Below are 19,993 nucleotides of genomic sequence, written 5' to 3'. Positions count from 1 at the left end.
GCAGGGCTGGGGGCACGGGCACCCAAGGGGGTTGGTGATGGGAGCAGAGGCACCCGGGGGCTCTGGGCTTTGGGGGAGCAGCGCCCTGAGGGTATCAGGGATGGGTGAGGGGCACCCCGGGGGTGACAGAGCTGCCATGAGACCCCACCCAGGAACGGGGGTACCCCCACCCCACCTTACCCAACCTGCCCCGACCTTCGCGGCCGCACGGGCGGGGAGGGGGCTCGGCGGCCGCCAGAACCCCCCGGTACCGGCGGGGCGGCGGCTCCCCCGCGCTCCCCCCGCCCCCGGGGCGGGCTCGGCACCGTCCCGCCCCCGCCCCTCGCCTTATCAGCGGCCGGCGGGGGGCTCGCCCCACTCCCGCCCAGCGCAGCCGCCGCGGCGGGGCCGGCACCTCCCCGAGTGCCGCACCATGGGCAGCCAGGGCTCCAAGGCGGCGGCCGGCGACGCCGACACCGCCAAGGCCAACGGGCAGGTGGGTACCGGGGGCACCGGGGGGCACCGAGCGCCCCGCCGGGACGGGCGGCAGCGCGGACAAAGGAGCGGCGGGGCGGGCGCGGTGCTGGAGCCGCGGTGGAGCCCGGGGGAGCCTTGCAGCCCCCGGGGGGGGTCTCTGCAGCTCGGCGGGTACCGGGGGGATGCGGCACCGCCCGCGCCGCGCCCCGGGCTCCCCCCGGCACCGGGCGGGTCCCGTCCGCCGCCGCGCCCCGGTACCGGGAGTGGAGCGCGGGCGCCGCCCGCTGGCAGCGCGCTGGGCCCCCCCACACCGAGCGATCCCCGCCGTGAGACCCCGGCCCGGGCCCCCCGCACCCCCTCGGCACCCCCGGTGCGCTCATGTCCCTCGGGGCAGCCCCGCCGTGTGCCCGGTGCTCCCCGTTTCCACCGGCTGCAAACCCCCCGTCCCCATCCCGGGCTCCTCTCGGTGCCCCCCCCCCCGCTCGGTGCCCCCCCCCCGCTCGGTGCCCCCCGTTTTCCCGGCCGGGAGCCCTTTGTGGGGTGCGGGGGGTTCGGGGAGGGGGCGCGGGGTCGCGGCGCTGCCTAACGCGCTCCCCCCGCAGGAGAACGGCCATGTCATCTCCAACGGGGACATGACGCCCAAGGCGGGGGTCGAGGCGACCCCCCAGAACGGGACCGGCTCGGCGGAACCCCCCAAGGAGGAGAGCGAGGCCGAGGCGGGCGCTGCCGACAGCATCGAGCCCGCCCCGGCCGCCGCCGAGCCCGCGGGGGACGGCGCCGCGACCCCCAAGGACGCCCCCAAGAAGAAGAAGAAATTCTCCTTCAAGAAACCCTTCAAGCTGAGCGGGATCTCCTTCCGCAAGGGCAAGAAGGAGGCCGGCGACTCCTCGGGCTCCTCGCCCACCGAGGAGCGGGGCGGCAGCTCGGAGAGCCCCCCGGGGGGGCTGCAGCCCTCGGCTCCCCCCGAGGAGCAGCCGGGAGAGCCCCAGGAGGGAGGAGAAGCCGCGGGCAGGCGGGAGGAAGAGGAGGAGGAGGAGGAGAAGAAGCAGCAGCAGGGAGGGGAGAGCCACGGAGACACCAAAAGCGAGGAGAGCTCGAAAAGCGCCGAGCCTACAGCGAGCCCGGAGCTGAAAGAAGAATAAAAATCACTCGGGGGGTCCCGAGAGCGACCCCCGAGCCCCCCCCGGTCCCCACGGACTCCGCAGCCCCGGACGGACACACGCCCCGCACGCCCCGCAGGTGTTTCTGCCTCCCCCGTTCTCCCCGGTCCCCGTAGATCAAAGCTGGTTTGGATTCCCACCGCCGCCACTCGGAGCAGTTTGAGCTGAATTCCTTGGGAAAAAGAAAAAAAAATAACAAAAATAACAACTGGGGAGGAAGATTTGGCCCGGACGCCTCTGGAGTTTACAGTTTGGGAGGAGCCGGATCCCAAATCCTGCTGGGGTCTCTCCAGGCTGTCCCCTCTCCTCCCGCTCACTGCTCAACGGAATTTTTCATTTTTTTTTTTTCTTTTTGTGTTTTTTCCCTTTATTTCTCAGTTTACATTCCTGGTTCTGACTCTTCATTTCAAGTATTTCGTGCTTTTTTCTATAGAAATCGATGGTTTAAAAAGCTAATCTGGTTAGTTTTTTTTATAATATGTCCTCTGTTGGCTTAAAACCATAAAGCTTGTAAGTGCGCTGTGTTTAATTCTGCTTTTAAGGGATAACTTTTGGGGTGTGGGGTGGAGAGAAGGGGGCCCTGCCAGCTGTATAATGTGAAGCCAACGTCGTTTTGTTTTATTTTTTTCTTCTCTGTAAATAATTTTTTAAATGGCCAAAAAAAAAAAGAAAAAAAAAAACCGCTCGATTTGCAATTTTCTAACTTGTAAAAAAAAAAAAAAAGACAAAAAACTAAAAAAAAAAAGCAAGAAACCCAACCAACCCACCAAACAAAAGCTGTAACGTTTGAAAGGAATAAACGGTGAGCCCTGCGCGGGGGAGCTCGCGTCCTTCTTGTCGCGGTCGCTCCTCCAGCCCCGCAGCTGCTGCCCTTAATGAGCGCCGCGTTAATTGAGCGGCGGCAGATGCGGAGCCGCCACAAAGGACTCGCCCAGCCCAGCCCGGCGCTGCTCCGCTCCCGTCCCTTGGATTTTCCCGGAAAAACCTTGGGGGTTTGACTCGGGATGAGGCGGAATTCCCCATTTGAAGCTGGGTTCCTTTAAATTGAATTTATTTGCTTCCTTTAAATTTAATTTATTTTAATTTATTTTTATTCTTTTTAATTTAATTTTTTTTTTTTTGGAGGGGGATTAGCTGCTCTGGGCTGAAAGGAGCACAAAAGGCGAGGCTGGCAGCAAAGATTTCCTGGACAAAGGGGGGAAAACAAAAAAGGAGGCGACAATGGAGCCTCTGTCCCCCCTGCTGTCACCTGCGCCGGGGTGGATTTCCCCGGAGCTGCTCCTGTCCCCGATCGGGGATTTTTCCATGGCAGCTCCTCCATCTCCTCCTTGCTCCCGATTTTCCCAGCCCTGCTCCCGCTGGTTTGGCCGGAGAAGAGCAAAAAAAATGAAATTAAATTAAAATAAAATGAACCCCAAAGCGTTGTTTGCCCTCCTGGCGAGGGCAGGGAGCTTCGAGGTGGGTGGGGGTATCCAAAAATGCCGTGGTTTGTGCCAAAAAACCAAAATGAGGGGTTTGCTTCCCAAATGGATTCGTTGGTTTCAGCAGAGGCGTGAAATAAATGGATTTTTAAACCCAGTTTTGAAGGGGAATTGGGAACATCCGGGCTCTTCCCAAGCCTCGAGGTAGGTGGGAATATCCAAAAATTCCAGGTTTTATCCCAGGGAGCCAAAATCAGGGATCTGCTTCCCAAGTGGATTCACTTGTTTCAGCAGAAGGATGAAATAAATGGAGTTTTTAACCCAATTTTGAAGGCAAAGTGGGATTTGGGAGCATCCAGTCTCTTCCTCGAGGTAGGTGGGAATATCCAGAAATTCCGTTTTTTGTGCAAGGAAACCAAAATCGGGGATTTGCTTCCCAATGGGATCCATTTCTTTGAGCAGAAGGGTGAAATAAATGGGTTTTTCAACCCAGTTTTGAAGGCCAGGTGGGATTTGGGAGCATGCGATCTTGAGGTAGGTGGGAATATCCAAAAATTCCATGTTTTATGCAAAGAAACCAAAATCAAGGATCTGCTTCCCAAATGAATTCATTTCTTTGAGCAGAGGGGTGAAATAAATTGATTTTTTTACCCAATTTTGAAGGCCAAGTAGGATTTAGGAGCATCTGGGCTCTTCCCAAGCCTCGAGGTAGGTGGGAATATCCAAAAATTTCATCTTTTGTGCCAAAAAAACTGAAATCAAGGATCTGCTCCCCTAATTGATTCATTTGTGTAGAGGGGTGACATAAATGGGGTTTTTAACCAAGTTTTGTGGGGTTTGGGAGCATCCAGGCTCGAGGTAGGTGCCAATACCCCAAAAATTCCATGTTTTGTGCAAGGAAACCAAAATCTGGGAGCTGCTTCCCAAATGGATTCATTTTTGAGCACAGGGGTGAAATAAATGGGATTTTTTACCCAATTTTGAAGGATTTGGGAGCATCCGGGCTCTTCTCAGGCCTCAAGGTGGGTGGGGATATCAAAAAATTCTGTGTTTTATGCCAAAAAAACCAAAATCAGGGATCTGCTTCCCAAATTTATTCATTTTTGAGCCCAGGGGTGAAATAAATGGGTTTTTAACCCAATTTTGTGGGGTTTGGGAGCACCGGGCTCGAGGTAGGTGACAATACCCCAAAAATTCCGTGTTTTATGCAAGGAAACCAAAATCTGGGAGCTGCTTCCTGCAATTCCATTCATTTCTTTGAGCACAGGGGTGAAATAAATGGGTTTTTTTACCCAATTTTGAAGGGAAACTGGGAGCATCCGGGCTCTTCTCAGGCCTCGAGGGAGGTGGGAACACCAAAAAAATTCTGTGTTTTATGCTGGGAAACCAAAATCTGGGATCTGCTTCCCAAAGGGATTAATTTCTTTGAGCCCAGGGATGAAATAAATGGGTTTTTTACCCATTTTTGCGGGGTTTGGGAGCACCGGGCCGAGCTGCAGCCTGGCAGCCATTTCAGGACCGCTGGAAAAGGGGAATTCACTGGAGATCCCACTGGAATTCCAGGGTTTTGTTCCCAAAAAGGGAGGATTCACGTGGGAGGGAGGATGGAGCTCCCTGGGCTGTTCCAGCACACACAAAAAGCTGATTTTTTTGACTCCAAAAAGATCCGTTTGGGGTTCTGTGGCCGTTTCAGGTGTGCTCAGCACTCCGTGGAGCTGCTGTGATTGAAGAAAGGAATTTTCATCCTCTGCATTCCGGGTGGATTCACTCAAATCCAGCCCAAAGCTGAAGGAAATCCCTCCCTTCCAGCATTCTGTTATTCCCAAATTGCTCCACTCCAAGCACAAACCCAGCCAGGGCAGGGATGAGGAGCCAGCTGGGGTTTGGGAATAAAACCATTAAAAATAAAAAAATTCCCCCAAAATCCCCATCGTGTTTTGGGCTCCTTTTTCCAGACAGAGGGAGAACCTCAAGGCTGTTCTGTGAAAAAAAAATAAATAAATCCCAAAACCCAAACAATTTACCAAGGAAATAATTTACAGAAGAGATTCAAGCTGTGTTTGAGGTGTAGGATAAATAAATAAATGTTTTGGTGGGTGGAATTAAACCAACATTCCTCAAAGGAGGAGGGAATGAATGCCTTATTTCCTTATTTTTTCTTCCCAAATCTTAATTCCACCTGTAAGAAGAGCTCTGAAATGAATGAATGAATGAAGAAAAAAGCAGCCCAGGCTCACACCAACCATAGAAATGGAGCAGTTTTATTACAAAGGTTCTGAAAATTCAAAATAAACGCATCTTTAAAAAACCACAATAGATTTTCCCCTCCCCTCCCGTCCCTCCCGCCTTGCCCAGACACAAAGTTACACTGATCTCTCTCTTGCTTCACATAAAAACACTGAAAATCAGAGTGAAAACCTCACTCAGAGCCCAAAGAGACTAAAAAACTCCACGGTGAGGGGGGGGAAAAGAAGGAATTAAAAAAATAAACCCTTTGAAAAAGAAGCTGGGTGAAGTTTTAGCAGCATCACTGGAGCTGGAACCTCAGCAGGGCTCCCGTGGGAGGGTGCAGAACCTCTGGAATTCCAGAGGGATCCCCCTGAGAAAGGAGAGCAGCGAGTGGGAACTGCCTGAAAAAACCAAAAAAAAATTTAAAATCTGAATTTTTCCCCCTCAAAAGTTGTTTTTTTTTTTTTTTTTTCCCCCCTCCTCTCCAAAAAAGCTGTACAAAAGGAGAGGTGGAAGGTCCCAAAGGGGATTTGAGGGTGAGGATGGGTGGGAATGCTCAGAGCCCCACCTGCTGTTCCCTCTGAAGGCAACAGGATAAAAAAGTTGGGATTTACTGGCCTTGGGAGGGGAATTCTGCTGGAAAACTTGGCTGGAAAATCAGGGAAAATTAGGTTTTTTTAAGGACACACATGAAGAAAAGCTGGCAGCCAGGCTCTGAGGGGAGTTCTGGCGTTTCAGGAGAAAAATGAAGCCAAAAGGGGAGGAATTTTCTCCCCAGCCAGAGAGGGGCATAAAAAACCAGGTAAAAAATCCCATCCCTTCCCTGCCTGGAGGTGCATCCACACTCCCTGGATCCAGATCTTGGAAAACTGAACCACCCCCTGAGGGTGATTTTAATTTTGTATTTTCCAGATCTGGGCTCTGGGGCTGATTCATTTAAAAAAAAAAAAAAAAGAAGAAAAAAAGGATTTTTCAGATTTTTTTTCAGCTGCTTCATCTCTTTCCCCAAGTTTGCTGCAGGGAGGAGCCAACTCTGTCCAAGAACTGCACAATTCTGACCCTGAGAAGTGGCACCAGCTGGCAGGTTTTTGTTTTTTGTGGTTTTTTGTCGTGGTGGAATCCAGCTGGAAACCACACAAGTCTCTCCCAGGCTTCATTTGGGAATTCTCCCATTAAAAAACACCACCAAAAAAAATCGAGGAAAACCAAGAATTGATGGCCATCTTCCCAGCTAACCTGAAATGCAGACACTACTTCTACTTAAATTATTCTTTTCCAAGGTTATTTCAGGAGAGAGGGAAGGGGAGGAAGTGATTTTTGTGTTTTTAGAGCCACACCAAGGAGGGGCAGTGGAAGGCAAAGGGTGAAACTCCCTGAGCAGCAAAGCTGGGCTGCTCAGAATCCTCCCCTGCCTGCTCCCAGGGGAGTGCAGCAAGGAATAATTTACAGTTCTCCAGTCATTTATACAATTATATAGAAATATATACAGAAAACATATATAAAATAGAAATCCTGTGGGGAGGAGGCAACCCAGGAGCTAAACCTATGACAAGCAGCCAGCTGCAGCCACTCAGGTGGATTTTGTCTCTTCCTTCACCCTGGGGAAGCAAAAAAAGAGAAGAATTTGGCTTCAATCAACACTTTGGGTTTGGATCTAACAACAAGGCTGAAAAGTGTTGCTCATCTGGTTCATTTTCAGCTAAAATTTAATTCAATTTCATTAAATTTTTAAATATATTGCTGAAGGAAACAGCAGTGCTTTGATTTTTCAGCCCTCTCAACACCTGCAAACTCCTTCCAGTGAGGAACCTGTGACAAAGCCACCCAAATTGTCACATCAGCCCCTGAATCCCCCCAAAACCCCTGGGCAGGAGCCAGGCTCACACCCCAAAACCCCTGGGCAGGAGCCAGGCTCACCCTTTGGGCTCTGCTGCTGCTGCTGCTTTTTCCTCTTTTGCTTTTTCCTCTTCTTTCTCATCTGGGGAAAAAAAAAAAAAAATTAAAGACACAGAGCAGTGCAGGAGGAAGAACTGCAGGCAGGAGGTGCCAGCTGTGCTGCTCACCTTTCTTCTCCTCTTCCTCCTTCTCCTCCTCTGCCTTCACACGTTTGGCTTTCTTGAAGTTGGCCACGTTCTTGCGCCCTCCCTCCCCCTCGTCCTCGGAGTCGGAGAATTCCTCATCACAGGAGATTCTCTTGTTGGAATTTCGGACTGCAAGGGGAGGGAGCAGAGCTTGGCTGAGCAGATTTTCACCATCAGGAGGCTCCCAGCATTAATCCAGAGTGGAGCTCACAGAAATGGGGATTAGGCCATGGTAAAATCACTTTTTGTGGCACCTGCTGCCTGTTGAACTCATCCCTTCCCACCTGCTCCAGGATCATGGGGACAGCTCAGATTGGGCACAGGGGGACGTCTGGGCCTGAGAGCAGGTTTAGAACCAGCCTGCCACTGCCAAATCTGTCTGCCAAGCTGGAGAGAAAACTCCATTTTTCACTGCTGGGATCACACCCAGGGCTCTGCCAAGGGTTCTGTCCCAGCCCTCAGCAACTGCTGGAATCCTCCCTTGAAAACCAAAGGTTTTCCCATCATGGAAATCACCTGGCAGGAGAGATCCTGCAGTGCTCTGTCCTACCAAAATCCAGCAGGGAGGTGGGAATGGACTCACATCAGAGGGGTTAAAACAGGACTGAAAGCCCTGGGCAGAGCCTGAGTGAAGCTCCAGCTCCTCCCCAGGGTTTTGGGGGAGCCACAGAGCTCCAGCCCAAGGCTTTGATTCTGGGTGACACCAAGGGGGCCAAATCCTGGAGTCAGAATTGGATTTAAACCCTACATCCTCCTCACAAAGAGCTCACAGAGTCTGCTCAGCTTTGGGCTTTTACATTCCCAGCACAATTCCATCCCCAGCACAATTCCATTCCCGGAACAATTCCATCCCCAGCACAATTCCCAGCACCATTCCCAGCACATTTCCATCCCCAGCACATTTCCATCCCCAGCACCATTCCCAGCACATTTCCATCCCCAGCACAATTCCATCCCCAGCACAATTCCATCCCCAGCACCATTCCCAGCACATTTCCATCCCCAGCACAATTCCATCCCCAGCACAATTCCATCCCCAGCACCATTCCCAGCACAATTCCATCCCCAGCACAATTCCCAGCACCATTCCCAGCACATTTCCATCCCCAGCACATTTCCATCCCCAGCACCATTCCCAGCACATTTCCATCCCCAGCACAATTCCATCCCCAGCACAATTCCATCCCCAGCACCATTCCCAGCACATTTCCATCCCCAGCACCATTCCCAGCACAATTCCATCCCCAGCACATTTCCATCCCCAGCACAATTCCATCCCCAGCACATTTCCATCCCCAGCACATTTCCATCCCCAGCACATTTCCATCCCCAGCACCATTCCCAGCACCATTCCATCCCCAGCACATTTCCATCCCCAGCACCATTCCCAGCACCATCCCCAGCACCATCCCATCCCCAGCACATTTCCATCCCCAGCACATTTCCATCCCCAGCACATTTCCATCCCCAGCACCATTCCCAGCACAATTCCATCCCCAGCACATTTCCATCCCCAGCACATTTCCATCCCCAGCACCATTCCCAGCACCATCCCCAGCACCATCCCATCCCCAGCACATTTCCATCCCCAGCACCATTCCCAGCACATTTCCATCCCCAGCACAATTCCATCCCCAGCACATTTCCATCCCCAGCACCATTCCCAGCACATTTCCATCCCCAGCACCATTCCCAGCACCATTCCATCCCCAGCACCATTCCCAGCACATTTCCATTCCCAGCACATTTCCATCCCCAGCACATTTCCATCCCCAGCACCTACTGGAAATGCGTTTTTCAGGATCATCCTCCTCCTCATCCCCACTGTCCTCCTGGACAGCATCCTCAGGAATTGGCTGCATCTGGACCCCAGGGGCATGAGGGAGCATCCTCAGGTTCTCGAAGAGCCTCTGCCTAGAGCCAGCCAGGGAAGGGCACTTTGTCACCAGGGGCCACCAAGGCCACCAGCCCCTGTGAAGGGCTGCTCCCCCCAGGCTCACTTGATTTTCTCCAGGTACTCGTTGGTGTTCTGGTTGGTCATGTTGGAGGGGCTGATGTGCAGCTTGAAGTCTGGCCCAAAGTACTCAAAGTAGTCGTTGTATGGAAGCTCTGGGGGGAAATTAATGGTAATTAACACCAAATTATCAGCAGGAGCAGCTATAGCACTCAGGAATCCAAAAGGGAACATGCAGAGGTAACAGAAGCCCAGCAGCAGCATCTCCCTGAGCTCTTGGGGGGTACCACTGACCCCAGCTCTGCTCCAGGGACAGTGACCAGAGCCAGCACTGACCCCAGCCCCCAGGGGGGGTTACCATTGGGAATCTCAGTGTCCAGAGCCAGAGCCAGCACTGACCCCAGCCCCCAGGGGGGGTTACCATTGGGAATCTCAGTGTCCAGAGCCACAGCCAGCACTGACCCCAGCCCTCAGGGATGTTACCATTGGGAATCTCAGTGTCCAGAGCCACAGCCAGCACTGACCCCAGCCCCCAGGGGGGGTTACCATTGGGAATCTCAGTGTCCAGAGCCACAGCAGTCTCGTAGGTCCAGCAGCGAGCCACGTTGCGGATCGTGTACCCCCCTCCTCCCAGCATCAGCATGGGCAGGTTAAAGCTCTTCACAAACTCCACACACTTGGCATGGCCTGCAGTGCAAAAACAAGGTGACACTCGTGGCATAAATGCCAGCTTCTCATGGAATCTCCTGCTGGGCCCGTGGCAGTTCAGGCCTACCTTTGATGGTGAGGTTGAAGCAGCCCAGCCTGTCCCCAGACAGGGAATCGGAGCCGCACTGCAGGACAACAGCGCTGGGCTGGAACGTCTCCATCACCTTGGAGATCACCTAAACACAAAGATCCTGTCACCCCCTGCCCACAGGCCACTGTCACAGCAGCACAGTGACAGCCAGGCACGTGAAGCCATCCCTGGTGCTCCCACAGCTGCCCTGCCAACACTGGGCTCTCACACCGAGGAGCTCCCACACAGGCCCCGATTGTTCGGGGGGAACAGAGCCCTTGGTGAGTCTTGTCCCAGAAAAAACTCAATAAAATCCCCCAGAGAATGGCCTTAAGGACAAAGTGGGAGCCACAGAGAATCCCTCAGCAGAGGAGGCTTCACTCACAGGCTTGAAAATGGCTTCGTAGGACTCGTCGTCGATGCCGTCGCGCAGCGGGTAATTGACAGCGTAGTACTTGCCTTTGCCTGCCCCGATGTCCTGTGGGGTGAGAGAGCAGAACAGAGCTCACCAGAAACCCAAATCCTGCCCCAGACTGGCAAAGGAAGCTTGGAACCCAGTCAAATCCAGAGATAAAGCCAGAGTAATTAATATTGTTAAATATTAACGATTTGCTGCGGAGATGCAAAGCAGCGGGCTGGGCTGGGCAGAGCAGTCGCTGAATCTATTCAGTCACTGAATTCTATTTTAAAAGAAAAATAAAATATTCTACAACGAAATATTATATATTTTAACATTTTTATCATTCTCACATCCAAGTGGTTTATTAAAAATAGTTTTTTCATTATTGGTGCAGCACCAAGCTCTTGGCAAGGCTGAAAAAATACAAATCCCGAGTGAAAGATGAGAGGATTTAGATAAAAAAAAAACCCAATTCCTGTAAAAATCCCATAAAAATAAGTAAACAACCTTTTACCCCTGAGAGCAGAAGTTCTGGCAATGTCACAAGTCACAGGTGACACTCTGAGTCACTGCAGGAAATGCCAATAAAAATCCACTCCCTCAGAAACCTTCACCGAGAGTTTGTGTCACCAAGCTGGGGCTGCAGTGACCCCAACGTCACCTCCAGGGTCACTTTTGTGAGCACAACCCCACCAGAGAGCAAAGCTCTGGCTTTAATCAACGACCACCCACCCCTGTGCCCTCAGAAAACGGGTGTCAGCCAGGGACAGGCAGGAAAGCTGGAAAAAACCCCAAATTTCCTGGGGGTTTGGTGGCTCTCACCCTCAGGTCCCCAGTTCCTGGGAAATATTCTCCATATTTGTGGAAGGACACGGTCATGACCCTGTCTGTGGTGTAAAAAGCCTCCTCCACCCCGTCCCCGTGGTGGATGTCGATGTCAATGTACAGCACTCGCTGGTGGTACCTGGGAAAAGCAGAATATTGCATTTATTGTGAGGGAAACTGCTCCAGAGCTCGGGAAACTGGGAGCAGAGCAGGGAATTCAGGGCAGGACTTCCAGGGGAAGGAGCTGCAGGGAAGGGACAGCAAATAAAGGGATTTTTGCTGCTGAGTTTGTTTCAGGTTCAGCCAATAAAGTGCATTTTTCTGCACATTTTTGTGCCCAAGCCTCCCACAGCGGTTTGCCTGGAGCCAGCAGCTGTCACACAGCCAGGGCTGGGACAAAGAACAGCAGCAAAAAAATGAAACATCCAAAAAGCTGCAAAAATCCTCTGCCTGCTGCTGAGGGAACCCTCACTGGTGGAACTGCAAATTCCCTGTCCCACATCCCGAATCCATGGATGTCCCTGAGCCAGGAAGGGGGATCCCAGCCACTGCTGGAGGAGAAATAACTCCAGAGGAGCTGGGATTGATTTCTAGCCCCAACAATTAGAATTTAATTAATTTATAATAAAGACTATAATTTATATAATATTTATCATAATATTATAAATGGTATATTTAAAATAATAGTATAAATATTCTAATTATGTCTAATAAATAATGAAGTATAGAATTATATTATAGAATTATCTATATTACAATTATTATAATTGTGTATCTTATGTATTATATTATATATTCTAAACATTATGTTGTGGTATATTATAGTATATTATAGTATATATTATATTACATTATATATTATATATATTTTATATGTTATGTAAATTTAATATATAATATGATAATTTATCATTATATCATATTATAATAGATTATATTACGTATTATATATTACATGCATTGTTATATTAATTGTACATTTAAAATTACACATTATATATATCATGTTCATCTATACATTATATTATATTATATTATATTATATTATATTATATTATATTATATTATATTAATTATATATTTTATATTATATATAATGCTATATTGATATGATATTATTATATATTTTCTATTACATACATAATGTTATGTTATGTTGATATTATATCATATTAATTACATTATTCCCAAAAATCCCTTTTGATATTTTTCCCCCCCAAAATCCCTTTTGCGAGAGAGTGCAGCAGAGCCCAAAAAAATCACAAAACCCCAGAATCAATGAAAAATGCAGAGCAGAAGCAGTGGGAAGGGGGCAGAGGTGCTGCCCGTACTTGAGGAGCTCCAGGATGGCCAGCACGATGTCGTTGACGTAGCAGAACCCAGAAGCTTCTGATTTTTTGGCGTGGTGGAGACCTCCTGCCCAGTTCACTGCAATGTCTGTCTGCTGCTTGTTCAGCTTCACAGCACTGGCTGGGGAGGAAAGAAACCCCACAGGGTTCAAGAAACCCCACAGGGTTCAAGAAACCCCACAAGGTTAAAGGAAAGAAACCCCACAAGGTTAAAGGAACCCCACAAGGTTCAAGGAACGAAACCCCACAAGGCTCAAGAAACCCCACAAGGTTCAAGAAACCCCACAAGGTTCAAGGAAAGAAACCCCACAAGGTTCAAGGAAAGAAACCCCACAAGGTTAAAGGAAAGAAACCCCACAAGGTTCAAGAAATCCCACAAGGTTAAAGGAAAGAAACCGAACAAGGTTAAAGGAAAGAAATCCCACAAGGTTCAAGGAAAGAAACCCCACAAGGTTAAAGGAAAGAAACCCCACAAGGTTAAAGGAAAGAAATCCCACAAGGTTCAAGGAAAGAAACCCCACAAGGTTCAAGAAACCCCACAAGGTTCAAGGAAAGAAACCCCACAAAGGTTCAAGAAACCCCACAAGGTTCAAGGAACCCCACAAGGTTCAAGGAAAGAAACCCCACAAGGTTCAAGGAAAGAAATCCCACAAGGTTAAAGCAGGAGGGAAAAGCCTGGCACTGAGCCTGAGGTGAGCTCCAGCTCCTCCCCAGGGTTTTTGGGGGGCTTCACAAACCCCCGGGGTTTTTGGGGGTTCCTGCTCCAGGGTTTGACTCTGGATGCCCCCACAAATCAAGGGAAAATGGGAAATATTTCTCAGCCTTTCCAGTTTTGTCTCAGAGAAGGAAAATCCCCACAAACTCAGCACCCAGCTGGGGTCACACTGGAGACAATCTGGGTTCTCAGAGCCCTGAACAGAGCAAGGTTTTAGCTGAGGTATGCTGGGGTTATTGAGTGAAAATTCACCCAGGCAGAGGAAGTTCTCCTCCCCAGCCCCTTCCATCAACTCCCTGCACATTCTGGAACTTCCCAGGATCCAAATCCATCAGGAATTCTGCAACCCTGGGAGCAGGGCTGGAAATACATCCAGGTAGAGGAAGTTCTCCTCTCCCAATCCCTTCCATCAACTCCCTGCACATTCTGGCATCCCCCAGGATCCAAATCCATCAGGAATTCTGTGGAACTCTGCAGCCCTGGGAGCAGAGAGCGCAGAGCTGCCCCAGCCCCTGCTGCAGCCAGTGCTGGGTGCTGCTGGCACAGGAAGCACAGGCTGGAGGTGTCACTGTGGCAGCAGCAGCCACAAGGCTCTCAGGCAGAGCACACAAACAGCTCTGCTGGGAGTGATGAGAAAATAAAAAAAAAAAAGTCAATGTTCCAGCTCTCAAACCTTTCAGTTTCTGCTTTGCCTCATGCCCAGAGTGTTTTTTTTTAAAAACAGCTGCTAAGCCACCCTGGTCTTTCCTTCTCAGGTTGTGCCTGCTCAGAGTGAGACTTTTACAACTTTTATTTGAATGTAAAGCTCAGGTTGGTTTGTTTTTTTGGTTTTTTTTTTAATTCAACTGTGCTGTTGTGGTTTTGTTTTAACTCTTTTTTAACTCTTTTTTTTTGTTTTAACTCACTGGTGATGTTACAGAGCCTTCAGTGAGGTAACCCAAACTAGTGACTAACAAATGAAAGGGAATCAACAGGCAAAGCTTGGAGAAATCTGGATGTCGTTATGAAATCAGCAACAGGTTCACAGAGACAGAATATAAAACAATAAAAAATACACAGGATTTGTGATCTTACCAACAGAGCCTCCAGCAGAGAGCTGACAGAACTCAAAGAGCCCATCAAACACAGGGCAGTCCTCCCCAACATTAACTGGAAGAGAATGGAAAAGAGTCATTAAAATAAAAGCAGAAATAAAATCCAAATTTTACACCAACATTTAGATTGGTTAAGTGGCCAAAAGTGTTAAACCAAATGCTGTGATCACATGATGCAATGGAAACGTGTGGCTGACACTTTGCACACTCCCTTAACTTCAAATCACACAGCTTTGGCTTCTCAGCACAACTGGAGTTTTAGCCTCAATACATTTTTACTGTAATTAATTCCACTATTAAAAGTAGTTACTCATTACAAGAAATTAAACTTCAGGCCCTTTCATTTACTCTGCCCAAGTCTGGCATGCAAAAATGGAATTAGAGACTGTTTATTCCCTTTCCAGCAGGTTTTGTTGAAGAAAAGCTCTTTGCATGTTTAATTTTCACATTTTGGCTTTTTCAGGAAAAAAAACAGTGCAGAAAACACTGAGCACCAGAGAGAGCTGAGTGTTCATGAGCTGTGGCTGCTCCAGGGGTAAACAGGTCAGTTTGGGTAAAAAATCCATTTTGCTGGATGTCATTTGGTGGATTAAAGGGTATCATGGACTGGGGGAGGCTTTCAGTGTGTATTAATCATCAACCTTGTGCAGAAATATCTGTCCCCTTCAGCTCTCAGGGCGTTTCCAAGAGTGAAATGTTGTTTAAATGAAGCTTGAGCTCTCCCCACTGGTTGTCTGGGCTTGTTAGAAATCTGTTTTGCCATAAAAAGCATCAGCCCAGAGCAGCTGAGACACCAAATCCAGGTTTTTGTACCATTAAAGAGACTTTCCATGGATTGGAGAGGTTGGAACAAGACATCAGCTCATAATTAACCTACAAAATCATCAGGTATTGATGAGTATCTCACCCTACCCCATTTCCAAGCTGCCACTGCCCTGAAAATCCTTCAGATTTGGGTCAAATTGGGGATTTGGGGCTTTTTAATTTGCTGGTTTAAATGCCCCAACTCTTCTGGTTGAAGATGAGCACTAACACAAAATCCACACAGGTCAGAAATGGAGCAATTCTTATCACCTCAAACCAGGAAAGGAATTTAGGCAACGAGCAAAATCCAAAATGCAACCAGGTCAAAAGATTTGAGGATGAACACAAAATTCACACAGGTCAGAAATGAGCAATTCTTGTCACCTCCAAGCCAGGAAAGGAATTGAGGCAACAAGAAAAACCCTAAATACAACCAGGTCAAAGGATTTCCCTCAGCTCCTTTAGCTTGAGAGTGGGACCTGGTTTTAAATTCTTTATTCACCAGAAAAATCCAAAAAAAGCAAAGTCAGAAGAACACCAAGAGACAGAATTTTATCCCAAACTTCCAGAGCTGGGATTGCCAGGTTTTCAGCTGCAGCAGCACTCACATCTTTGCATCTGCTTGCTGTACTCAGACATGTTGTCAGGGCGGATGGACCTCAGGAATTTGATGTAATCATCGCTGTGGTACTTGGTCATCTCCTCTGCATTGGCCTTGTGAGGACGCTGCAAGGACAGCACACAGCAAGGGTTGCTCTGGGATCCATCCCCTCCCTCATTCCCAGCCCCACAGTTATCCCAGGAACTGTGGGAAGTATCAAAGCAGCAGTGCTAAGTGAGAAAAAGTGGGTTTGAAAGGCAAGAATGGCACTGTTGGGGAGTGTTACATAGGCAGACGTGGACATAAATTTAATTTCAAGGTTTCCAGTCTCTGGAAAACCCTCCCTGTTTTCCAGTCTCACTTTCCAGTTTTCAGTCTCCAAAGCCTCTCTGAATCCCCTCACTTCACCACTGAGAAGAAACCAGAAATACACCAACACAACTGAATGGGGTTCATTCCTTTCCTCTCAGAGAAAAGCTCCAATTAAAGCCTGGAACATCAATTATGACATGCAATAATGAGCTCACATAGATCTCCATCTTCCTGTAGAGCCCATAGTTGAGCAGGAGGTTGTGGGTCATGCGGATCCTGTGGGGCTTCATGGGATGTCCTTGGCCATAATAATAATTCCCAACATCCCCTGGAAGAGAAAGGAGTTTGTCAGCAATTCCTGCAGAGGGAATCAGCAGGATTCATGTGGCTGGATCCTGGCACAGGGATATCCATGGATTCAGGGTTTTCCCTCAAATCTGGGGCAGGGAATTTGGAATGCCACCAGTGCAAGGAATCCCTGCCCTTGGAAATGAATTGGAATTGGATCATTGCTGCTGGATCATCTCCCACCCCAAACCTTTCATGGCTGTGGCACTCCAGAGGACAAATCTCCAAGGTTTGGGGTCAGAGGAGCCCAGGCTGAGTGTCAGGGATGTCTCCAAGGCTCCCCCTCAAATCTGAGGCAGGGAATTTGGAATGCCACCAGTGCAAGGAGTCCCTTGGAAAAGGGCTGGAATTGGATCATCTCCCAGCCCATTCCATGGCTGTGGCAGTGCAGAGGACAAGTCTCCAAGGTGTGGGGTCAGAGGAGCCGGGCTGGGTGCCAGGGATGTGCCAGGCTCCAGGCAGGGCTGGGAGCAGGAGCCCTGCACTTAATCCCAGCTCAGACAGTGACTCAGCCCAGCACAGCCGGCCTGAGCCTCACTCTGCTCCTGTTTACCCAGGGAAACGGGATCAGGGAACTCTGAACTCTGCAAACACCACCCAGCTCCACACTTCACACCCCTTTTTACTCCTTCAGATCCCCCAGAGGATTCCCAGCTCTTCCCAGCCATCCCCTGGCATTATTTTATGGGACATGGGGAACAGAGTCACCCCCCCACGTGGATTTTCTGCTCCAAACTGAGCTCCCACCTCACTGATAAATGAGGGTTTAATTCCACCTCTTTCCCAGGGGCACTCATTTCCCTGAAATTCACAGGAATTTCCCTTTCAGATTTCAGATTTGGCTGCAGGGAGCAGGAATCTCTCTCTCCCAAGCCTCATTTTCCTGGGAAAGCAGCCCAAGCTGCTCCTGCTCCTTTTGGGGAGCAGCAATCCGGTCTGGCCAGTGACTCAGAGGGCAGAATTTGTATTTCATCAGCACTCTCCACCTGCAGCAGAAGCAGTTTTTCCTCCTCTGGACATGGATCTATTTTCAGGCAGGAAAAGGAGATGCCAGAAGTGCAAATCCCACATGCAGGCAAGCCTGCTGCTGGACCTGACCTGTCTGTGGAGCTCTGGGGGAATGTTCTTTCAGTAAATAGAATTTTTTTTTTCAGTGAAATACATTTTTTTTCCACTGAAAAAAAAAAAAAATCTATTTTCTGAAATTTCAGCAATCCATCCTGCCAGTTTTAGGGATGTATTTTACTACCTCTAAATCAAGATTCAGGGGAACTTGCAAGAGATGTTTGAGGCTCTGCCTGGAAAATACAAGCAGAGAACTCAGGGAAGGTTTTAGAAAATCCCCATGAGCCGTGCAGGGGATGCCCTGGGCCAAGCCTGAGCTGCTGCTCCCTGTGCTGGGCACATCCCTGTGGATCCCTGGATGAGCTCAGGGACGTCACAGCAGATTAAGGAGTGTGAACTCAGCAGGGGCTGAACAAATCCCTCTGAGTGGGGAAATTCCAGCCAAACCTTCCCCCAGCCCCTCAGGATGGCAGGAAGGACCCCAATTCCTTCATTCCCACAGCAGGTTGGGCTGTTTCAGCCTCCCAGGGTGGGAAATAATGAACAAATTATTTATTTCCTCTCAGTGAAAGCAGCTTTTTACCTCTCAGCTGTGGATGGTCAAAAGCTGCTCAGAAAAGAACAGTGAAAAAAGAAAAAAAACTTTAAAAAAAAGGCACTAAAACCTCACCACAAAGTATGGAACCCAAATTTGTGAAATTCTTGTGCAGCAAAGACCTGCAGGGCAGCAGCATTTCAAACAAAACAACTGCTTACTTCACATTTCAGATATATTTAAATGCCTTTAAAAATTATAACCCAGCAGGGCTGAAAACCTCCCATTTGAGGGGAAAAAAAAAATCCCATTTTTAGAGGAGAAAAAAACAGGATATGATTTGGAAAAGCCTCCTGCACTGGGCACATCCTTAGAGAGGAGAAAAAGCAGCAAGGAGAAGAAGTTTTTATTTGATTTCAAGCTAAAAACCGTGTTGGAACAGAGCTCTGTGACCCAAGGTGAGCACAGAGGCAGTGAGAGAGGAGCAGGGGAAGGGACGGGGGCAGGACTGGGACTCCCCAGCCCCACAGGAGCCACTGCAGAGCCAGAGCTGAGGGATGTCCTGGCCAGGAGCTCCCAAATCCCTTCTGTCCCCTCCTGACCCCAAAAGGCACCTCCCAGAATCCTCCTCCAGCATCTCAGCACCCAAAGCCCCTCCTGGCCTCGAGCTCCTGTCACCAACCCGGACTCTGCCCTGCCTTTCCCAACTCCCAAATGCCCACATCTCCACATTTCCCTACCCCCCAGATCTCCACATTTCCCCACCCCACCTCCCTGATCTTCCAAATCCCCAAATCTCCACATTTCCCATCCCCCTGATCTTCCCCAGATCTCCACATTTCCCCACCCCACCTCCCTGATCTTCTCTCAAATCTCCACATTTCCCACCCCCCGATCTTTCCCCAAATCTCCACATTTCCCATCCCCCTGATCTCTCCCAAATCCCTAGATCTCCCCATTTCCCCATCCCATTCCATCCCACCTCCCTGATCTTGTCCCAAATCTCCACGTTTTCCCACCCCCCTGATCTTTCCCCAAATCCCCAGATTTCCACATTTCCCATCCCCCCGATCTCCCCCCAGATCTCCACATTTCCCCACCCCACTCCCCCCATCCCACTCCCCTCCCCAGTGCTCCCCACACCCCTGCCATGCCCCCCACGCTTCCCACGCCCCTCAGCCCCATTAATGACCCCACACAACCCTTGGCCCCCGTGCCCCGACCGCCCCTGTCCATCAATGCCCCCAACACCCACCCCCAAAACCTTTACACCCCCTCACCTCCACGACCCCCCCTTACCAACCTCCCATGCCAGCCCCATCCTCCCTCAGTGCCCCCGTTCCCCTCACCCCGCTCCATTCGCCCCTCAGTGACCCCTCACTCCCACCCCCCCATTCTCCCCTCACTCCGTCCCCCCTGCCCCCTCAGCCCCCCGCCCCGGGACGGCTCCCCCGCGGCCCGGCGTGCCTGGGGGGTGCCCGCAGCCCCTCACCATCGTAGTAGTAGCAGACTTTGCGCTTCGTGCCCTGCGTCAGCGCCATTTTCCTGCCTCCCCTCACAGCGCCCGACCCGCCGCCGCGCCGCGCAACCAACCCTGCCCGCCCCGGGCCCGCGGCCCCGCCTCCCGCGCCGTTCCGCCCAATCGCAGCTCTTCGTTCCGCCCCCTCCCGCCTGCCGACCAATCGCAAGCCGCAGCGGCACCTAGCAAGTTAGGCTGAGCGCCGGGGGTGCTTGGGCTGTACCACTGCGGCGGGGGACGGAGGGGGGAGGCTGTACCATGGCTGAGGGGGGGGCAAGAGAGGAGAGGGTCCCGGTGGGCGGGGAGGAACCATTCCCTGAGGGGGAGGGGACCCCAGGGCAGGGCTG

General features: G+C 50.4%; 2 protein-coding genes across 2 annotated transcripts; one reads left to right on the top strand and one right to left on the bottom strand.

Moving 5' to 3' along the window:
- Positions 1-284: 284 nt before the first annotated feature.
- On the top strand, positions 285-2,428 carry MARCKSL1 (MARCKS like 1). The gene is made up of 2 exons (XM_064398560.1): positions 285-475; positions 1,059-2,428. Exons 1-2 carry the CDS (start codon positions 413-415, stop codon positions 1,596-1,598), a joined length of 603 nt encoding a protein of 200 aa, XP_064254630.1. The 5' UTR covers positions 285-412; the 3' UTR covers positions 1,599-2,428.
- Positions 2,429-5,958: 3,530 nt separating this feature from the next.
- Positions 5,959-19,733, bottom strand: HDAC1 (histone deacetylase 1). Its single transcript, XM_064398556.1, has 14 exons — positions 19,620-19,733; positions 16,395-16,507; positions 15,875-15,992; positions 14,443-14,517; positions 12,636-12,774; positions 11,302-11,443; positions 10,465-10,557; positions 10,077-10,185; positions 9,848-9,988; positions 9,348-9,456; positions 9,131-9,261; positions 7,330-7,476; positions 7,184-7,244; positions 5,959-6,864 (listed from the first exon to the last, which is right to left on the bottom strand). Exons 1-14 carry the CDS (start codon positions 19,666-19,668, stop codon positions 6,837-6,839), a joined length of 1,455 nt encoding a protein of 484 aa, XP_064254626.1. The 5' UTR covers positions 19,669-19,733; the 3' UTR covers positions 5,959-6,836.
- Positions 19,734-19,993: the final 260 nt, after the last annotated feature.

The sequence above is a fragment of the Passer domesticus genome, chromosome 24 (genome assembly GCF_036417665.1).
Source record: "Passer domesticus isolate bPasDom1 chromosome 24, bPasDom1.hap1, whole genome shotgun sequence".
NCBI classification, from domain to species: domain Eukaryota; kingdom Metazoa; phylum Chordata; class Aves; order Passeriformes; family Passeridae; genus Passer; species Passer domesticus.
The sequence above is the reverse complement of the archived record's forward strand: the minus strand, read 5'-3'. Positions and strand labels throughout refer to the sequence as shown.